At 30.4% G+C, this 8,522-nt stretch overlaps 1 protein-coding gene across 1 annotated transcript; it reads right to left on the reverse strand.

Moving 5' to 3' along the window:
- Positions 1-599: 599 nt before the first annotated feature.
- LOC132715261 (peroxisomal membrane protein 11B-like) lies at positions 600-6,432 on the reverse strand. The gene is made up of 2 exons (XM_060698251.1): positions 6,299-6,432; positions 600-1,224 (listed from the first exon to the last, which is right to left on the reverse strand). Exons 1-2 carry the CDS (start codon positions 6,318-6,320, stop codon positions 674-676), a joined length of 573 nt encoding a protein of 190 aa, XP_060554234.1. The 5' UTR covers positions 6,321-6,432; the 3' UTR covers positions 600-673.
- Positions 6,433-8,522: the final 2,090 nt, after the last annotated feature.

Raw genomic sequence — 8,522 nt, forward strand, 5'->3', positions numbered from 1 at the left:
ATAACAAAGTATAATTATAATCTAACTAATTTATCACATTTTGCATCAAGTACTTCAACTTCATATCAAGACCTGTCTGCAGACAGCAGACTCCATTTTTCTCATTCGGAAAGGTGCCATTTTTCTGCAATTGTTCTTAGCGGACTTATCTCCCATTTTTGTGAACAAGTATTTTAAGAGTTTGAAGAGAATATCTTTGATGGTGTTTGACAAAAACAAAATATTTTAAGTGAAAAAGGAAAAATTGTTTTGTAAAAACAACCTTGAATTAAATACCTTTGATAAAAAGAAATTTACCAGGAAAAAAAATTTCCAAGTCAAAAAGGAACATAACTTTATCATTTTTGCCCTTTTGTTTTGAAAGTGAACAAGTGAAAGTTTAAAGTGAGTAACTTTGATACTTTCTGGAGAAAAAAAATCTAAGTCAAAAAGGGGAATAACTCAAAGAATTATACATTATATGGATTATCTACCCTGTTGAGATCATGTCACATTTTGGTAGTGAACAAGTATACCATGTTTGAACTGAATAGCTTTGATACTTAATTGATAGTTTCTGAGAAAATTGACCTTAACAAAAAAGGTTAACCAATCATGTATAAGGGGGTCATGACATGGAATGACAGCATAGGAATCTCTCAGATAGTTATATATTTGAGAAGTTATTGGACTTTTATGATGGCACTATTTTAAGATTTGGGTTCCAGACAGTTGCCACAGCTACAACTGAGGATATAAGTCCAAAAATACCTTGTTTTGTTGCCGATAACTGCATGTACTTCAGGGTACATAATGGAATTGGTAAGTCAAAGAAATTTTTTACAGTATCTAGAACAAGAGGGATATTTTGTTGTGTTATTTCTAACATGGTCGCAGGTCTACGATTAAGAGACTGATAATTTGTGTCGCCATTCTTGTACCTGCTTGAAGACAGTTTCTTTCTTACAGTAAGCTCTTCCTGTATAACGCAGTAAATTCCATACAAGTCACGAATAGAGTTCAATAAGAGCGTAGCCAAATAGAACCTAGCTGAAATTTTTCCCCAGTACTCTCGGTCTACTTTTATGGCACCAACTGAGTTAAACCATAGGATATGATCAAAGAGGAGATAGAAAGCTTGGTTGATCTTTGACAGAGTTAAAGTCAATCTGAGGACTGTATCTTTTATATGGATACTCTTTAGAGCTCCTTGAAGAAAATCCAAACTCTTTCCAAATCGCAATACTGAAAATATATAGATGTATAACATTTAATATTTTCATACCTTCTAAGAGGAATAAAAACCAGTAACTTAATTGCATCATCATACTTGCAAAATAATGGGGTCCTTATGAAAAACTGACCTGTTAAGTAATTTCAAATATGCAAGTTAAAGTCAGACAATGTCATATATTATGATATACTTCACTACTATACCAATAAAATAAAACACAGCATAAATAGTGGGGCGGGAAATTGAAAAATAGTGCAAATTGTGATACAAGCATGAAACTTTCAGGAAATCATCTTTAGACCATAAAGATTTCAAAAGTGAAGTGGGCCCAAAAATATCTCTGCTCATTCAAGATGGCCGCCATTTTCAAAATGGCCGCCATATAAATTTGCGTACATTCTAGCTCATTCATTCCAATTTTTGTACAGACCTTTAACTCACACCAAAAGCATACATATAATTTCTCCTTTTCAAAAAATTAAATATCACAAAATTTCTCTTTCATACTTCTTGCAAATCCAAGATGGCGTCCAATATGGCCGTCGATTTTGTGCAAAACTGTTATATCATTTTTATAGTATAATTTGTTGCACAAATTATGTTTATTATGATAAAAAAAGTGTTTAAACATATCAGAGATAATCAAATTATATGTTAATCTCAATAAAAGTAAACATTTTAAAAGTTTTTGTCTAAAAATATGTTCCATTTTTTTCATATTTTTCAAATATGATTTTCTAAAGTAATGTACAAAGTTAAAAAAGTTACTTTATATCTTAAACTGTATTTGACATTCCATTAATATCATGTGTTTATTGTGAAGAATGTAAGAAAAGCATTTAATCTGTAGGTTTTATATTTTGTGAAAGTGGGTGGGGTAATTTTATATGATAATTGTGAAAGAAAAAACAACAGAAAATCTGCATAGCTAAGTTCATTCTATTTCTTTGCCTTTTTACTTTTATAATTCTTTACTTTTTTGAATTCTTATGCAAATGTTCCAACTTAAAAAGTACTTTTTATTGGATGAAAGTATTTTTGTCTTCCTTCGGGTCATTTGGTGGGTGAGCAAGAAATGCACATACAAACATGTGTATACATTCAGTTATTAAATTTGGTTGCATGATAATTCTTGTTTCAATATATTTGATATCATATATTAATTGTTAATCGTAAAGACATATAAGAAGACAAACAAGAGCTGTCCGTAAGACAGCGCGCTCGACTTTTTTATTGCTTGCCAATAAAAAAAGTTTTTGCAGTAAAAGGCAATACAAGAATCTCTGTATTTTTAAAGTGAACAATGGCCATGAGCATTAAGATATTTAGTGAAGAATTATTTTACTGAATTGGGTTAAGGCAATAAGTGGATTTTACCCATATTCAATGTATTTTCTAAGTCAAAAAGGGGCATAATTCTGTCAAAAACCTTGACAGAGTTATGTCCTCTTGTCTGTTGATGAAGGTCGTGATGGTAAACAAGTATGGTCAGTTTCAAAGCAATACCTCCAATGGTTTTGAAATAAAGTGAGGTGGTACAAAAAACTTAACCAAGCTCAATACACTTTCTAAGTCAAAAAAGGGCCATAATTCTGTCAAAAACCTTGACAGAGTTATGTACTCTTGTCTGTAGATGGAGGTTATGATGGTGAACAAGTATGGTAAGTTTCAAAGCCATACTTGTAATACTTCTGAAATAAAGTGGGGTGGTACGAAAAACTTAACCAAGGTGTGACGCCAACGCCGACGCCGACGCCGGGGCGAGTAGGATAGCTCCCCTTTTCATAGAAAAGTCGAGCTAAAAATCAACTAAACGTGCTTAAAATAGCAAACATGTACTTGAATGTAAAGTATAAAAGTAGTCCATAAACGCATATTTTGACTCCTCCACAATTTTATATTTATAATATAAACATGGCTTAAAAGCCAACAAAATGTATGTGATGTGAAACATATATATTAATGATATGGCCTGGCCTGCATGCAACTTTTTGAAAAGTTAAGATACAAACTAAGTGTACTAGTATTTAAATCCTAAAGTAATCATATCTTATTTTTTTCTTTCAATAAGAGGATAATGATGACCCTGGATCACTCACCTAAGATCATTGTTGGAAAAAAGGTAACAAGATCATTTTGGGAGCGTCAATTTTGTCAAAACACACATGATTTGTGTCATAATTGAATCCGGTTGCTTTTAAAGAAACATGCTCAATATCTGGTTTCAATTTTTTATTTCACACGAGAGAACTTTAATAACAATATCTATATACGAGTCCATATAAACTTAAAGACCTTCTGTGTTTGGTAAATTTGGACCATGTTGTCCATGATATATCATTATAATAACATAATTATGATGATACATGATTAATGTATATGCGTCGGATAGTGTAGGTTAAGAGAAAACAGATTTATTACGGTAGTCTTTGTAAATTAAGTGATACCATTGCAAAATCATTTTACACTGCAGTAGCATCATACAAATTTATGCATGTTATATCAGTCTACATCCCAAATATCTTATTTCAAGTCAATGAAGTTTAACACTAGATGTTTTTAATGTGTTTTCCTATACAAGTCTGTGAACCCAGGTGGCTCTATGAGCATGATTCATTAAATGTGTTAATACAGACCCAAGGTGGTGCTACATGCCAGCTTAGTACCTGTGCTCTATGCATTTTGATTTTTGAGAAGATTTTTTATGTTGCATGTACACTTAATGATACAAAAGTGTTTAATGTAACTTTTAGAGAGGTCTTCTTTACTTGGCAAGGTTATATTTTGACTATTTAAGCTCTAGGCATTTCAGTTTGTTTGTTGATTTTTTTTTAATAACATCAACAACAACAAAACAACTTCAATGTGATTCCCTACACAAGTCTTTAAAAACTGTGTTCCTCGTGAGGGCCTTTAAATCATGTTCCTGCAGTCCAAAATGGCTTTGCCTGTCACTTAGTTTACATTGACTTATATATTAAAATTCTTCTCCGAAACTATGTGCGCAGAGAAGAGAAAATATCGTATATCATAACATTGTGATGCTATATAAAGATTATAAACTATTGGCATAGGGTCAAAATCACTTAGTTTACATGGACTCTTATTTGAATATAGTTATATGAGTCTTCTTGTAGTTCTGAGAGCCTAGTTATTGGACAATATTCTTTAAATCATGACTGGTGAAAAAAAGATACTCCTTATATGATTTTAGCATTCTTCAGTATAAAAGAATTATAGACCTTTTCCAGCAGTGGGTCTTAGGCGCGTGATCTAGGGTCAACAATGCTGTCTTGTTTTATGGGGGAAAATAAAGTAGGAATACATTTAGTTTATATTCCAAAGTATAAGCTATGTTTGTTATGTGGGTCAAGCGGTTTTATTGATACCTATTTTAGCACACCTAGTCATTAGATAATATGATGTATCAGTCGCGTAAATTTTTGTTTCTTTTGAAAATATCATGTCTACATAAGTTATTAGAAATGGACGGTACTTATTCAATTATACTTCGGGTTACAATGATGTGCAAGTAAATATAACTTTGAATCATTCTGTTACAAACTTTTAGCAAGACTAAATTGTGCAGGAAATAATTGTATTCATAACTAGATAACATTTCACTAAGGTCCAGGCATGATTTTATCTAACATATGGTTCGTTGATGAATATTCAGTCTTCTTTCTGTACAATTATCAAGTTATATTATGACTATTGAAACAACTTATATCATGCAAACACATTTACTAACTGAATGTATACATATGATTGAATCTGCATTTATTGATATTTTAGTACACCCTCTAGACCTGAAGGAAAACAAAAATACCTTAATACAATAAAATACTTTTACAGTGAATATTTGCATAAGAATTCTTAAAAAACGTTATTTTGTACTACAGTTGTCTGATAAATTTACCCCACCCACTTTTAATTAGTATAAAACCTTCACATTTTTGTTTGTTTTTGTTACAATTATACAATAAAACATAGTGTTGATTGAATATCAAATACACTTTAAGAAACTATGTAACTTTTAGAATTTTGTACATAGACCTAGAAAACCATGTTAGAGAAAAATGAAAAAAATTGCACTTTTTCTTTGATTTTTTTAAAGATTTTTCTTTGTACAAAAAACTAAAAACATGACTAACAATGTGGTTAACCTAAAATTTGATTTTTTTTCTAATATATTTCACAATTTTATATGGAAATACGCATACCGTGTGCAAACAATTATACTACAAAAGAGATATATCAGTTTTCATTAAAATTGGCAGCCATATTGGACGCCATCTTGGATTCTGAAGAAATATGCAAGAGAAATTGCTTAAAGATTTAATTTTTTGAAAAGGGGAAACTATATGCATGCTTTGGTATAAGTTTCAGGTCTGTACAAAAAATTGGAATGAATGATCTATTATGTACATCAAATTTATATGGCGGCCATCTTGAAAATGGCGGCCATCTTGAATGAGCAGAGATATTTTTGGGCCCACTTCACTTTTGAAATCTACATGGTCTAAAGATAATTTCCTGAAAGTTTCATGCTTGTATCACAATTTGCACTATTTTGACAGCAGAGACCTTATTTCCCGCCCCACTAAAACATAAAGTGAATATTCTCCTCTATCCACCACTTTACCCCTTGTAAGTGGGGAACCATAACCAGCAGTTACAAATGATTAGAGCAATAAGAGATGAGAAAAACTGGAGAAAAAAAAATATGGTCCACAGATAAATATTTAATAATATAAAGTTATGTGCTATTTAAAGTCTACAGTACTTGTTATTCTTAAAATACTGTCATTTACCCCATGCAAATGTTCTGTCACAAAAGATTTTTAAGTCAAACATAAGAATTAACTTTGTTGAATTTCTATTCTTAATAACTTTGCAACTTAATACTATCCTTTGTTTCAGGCATTTACATAATTAATTGAAAATAAAATTGAGCATAATTATCAAAATTAATCCTGGAACATGTACGTATTCCAATAACTGTTCTAGAGCAAAGATTTATTGATAATAATTCATAAATGATCAATTTTAGCATGTTATCTATGTATAAAAGTTTATACTAACATTTCCTGGTCATACTAAGCATTGACTCAACATTCTTGATTGTCTGTAGTAACTCCTTCTTATCTTTGTGTTGTAATCTTCCCCATGCTAGCCTACATCCATACTGGAATAACCTATAGAATATACGCAACAATAATAATATATTTAATCATGCAATTATTGCATGGGTAGACTACTGAGTTTCAGTACTTGAGTACACTCACTCTGCCAGAAGTCCTCCACAGCTTGGATTTGATACCAATACTTAAAATTTCTGAGTAATATATATGTTGCAGTCCTCGAGTAGTTTTCAAGTAATTTTTGAGAGTACATGACATTGTATTTATAAGTGCTTGAACTTCTGGAATAAAAAATCAATTAATGAAAACTGCAAAAGAAAAGTTTGTCCAAGATTCGAACTTACAACTTAAAACCAAGCTCCCTAGTTACTTACCACTAGGTCATCAGACAGTATCGACTTCTATTGATCAGTGTATCAAATTCTATACTATTCAGGCAGTATCTACATGTATTGATTTATACTATCATCAAATGGTAAAAAATTTTTTTTACGGAAACTAGTCTAACGAAAAATCTCCTAAAAAATAATTACTAGTAGTCTATTTAGGTCAATAGATGTATTAATCTGTTTTGACTCATAAACACTTGAATAGATGGGCATTCAATAACTTTCAAAACTGCAGGTCATTAAAAAAAAAATATAGCACAGCCATATTGACATTATATTATTAATGTAATAAAAGATTTTAATTTTGATATTGTTTCAATTTAAAGTTTGCTACTGGGTATTCAGTGTCTAATACACTTTTAAGTTTTGAACTGTAAGCTAATACTGCAGTATATACCAGTTTACAAGGTCTTTAACAGCATGCATGGTTTCCTTTTGAATTAATGGTCAATAAAAATTATGGAAATGGCATACATGTACACAATTAATAACTGAAACAATACTGTGAAATACATGTACAAGTTGGTGCCCTTCCCCTTTTATCTGTTGATATGTATAAATAATTAAATGACAAACAGGTTGAATTTAGTTAATCATTAAAACAAAGTTGAAAAGTTATCAAGTATGCTCATGGTAAAATAAAAATCTAGATCTTGAACGGATTAAAATAAACTAGGTCACTTTCAAATAAAAGTTTATAAACTGTCATACCACCCTGATATGTAAGTTATAATGTATGACCTGACAGTTATCAATGTAAGCATTTGATAAAGTATGATAAGTTTTATATTTTGGACTGATTATCATAATTTCTTATATCTAATTGCAACAACACCTTTGTATAATTCACCTTAGTGTTTGAAATTATTTTTTGTCCAATATGATTGCAGTGTTACAAATGAATTGTGACACATTTAGTGCACTTTAAGTGCCACACCTGACCAATTCAATTTTGTAAAAACATACTTTAACTTTACACTTAAATTCTGCGTCATCACTTATTTCACGTTAATTGCATATTTTCATGTTACCAGTGTTTAAATTGGTGTGAATTATTAAATTGGTGTGAATTAACATATTTTATTCAAACAGCTAAACAACAAAGTTTGTGTGCAAAATATTTCAAATCTCTAGATTTTTACGTAAAACAGAACAACATTTTACAAAATTCTGCAAAAAGCAACAATATAAGTCTGTTAAATTTGTGCATACGTCTGAACAATCAACATTTTCTAAATGTTCTTGTTTGTTGAAAAAATATATTTTGACTTAAAAAAATTAAAGATAGTTTTGATATTTAAAATTATGCAAAATAACATGCAGAAATTTAAACTGAAACATGAAAAAACTGAAATTATACACCATTACTGTGATTTAAATGATGACAAACTGTTTTCAAAATGACCGACCTATGGTCTAGAGCTAAACGTCTGGCCCATTAAAACTGATTTTGACTGAATACATTGTTGTTTCCTCAATGTGTCACACAGTAGATAATATTCTATATGTTACAGCTTATGACAGTTTTTGTACCATAAGTTTCATCATCCAATTATGATCCAAAAAAAATGCAAAACTTTAACCAGAAAATTTTCAAGCTACAAAAAGAACCAGAATTCTGTCAAAAGTATACTGGTGCCTCATATTTCCGTGGTACTTAACTGTTTAACAAAGACAATAAATTTAGTTAGAAGAATAAAATTCCGGAAAATACGTTGAATATTGTAGCAAAGACATGTCAGTTACATCATAGTTTATTCCATATAATGTTTGTAT

This window comes from Ruditapes philippinarum, unplaced genomic scaffold (assembly GCF_026571515.1).
Source record: "Ruditapes philippinarum isolate M1 unplaced genomic scaffold, ASM2657151v2 ctg9936_1_1_1_1, whole genome shotgun sequence".
Lineage (NCBI taxonomy): Eukaryota > Metazoa > Mollusca > Bivalvia > Venerida > Veneridae > Ruditapes > Ruditapes philippinarum.

Bases quoted from the DNA above. Each gene is read 5' to 3' on its own strand.
- LOC132715261 (XM_060698251.1), bottom strand. From the start codon at position 6,320: ATGCTTAGTATGACCAGGAAAT. The intron at 1,225-6,298 runs GTTAGTATAAAC...ATATATTTTCAG, and splicing joins GCTTAGTATGACCAGGAAAT to TATTGCGATTTGGAAAGAGT.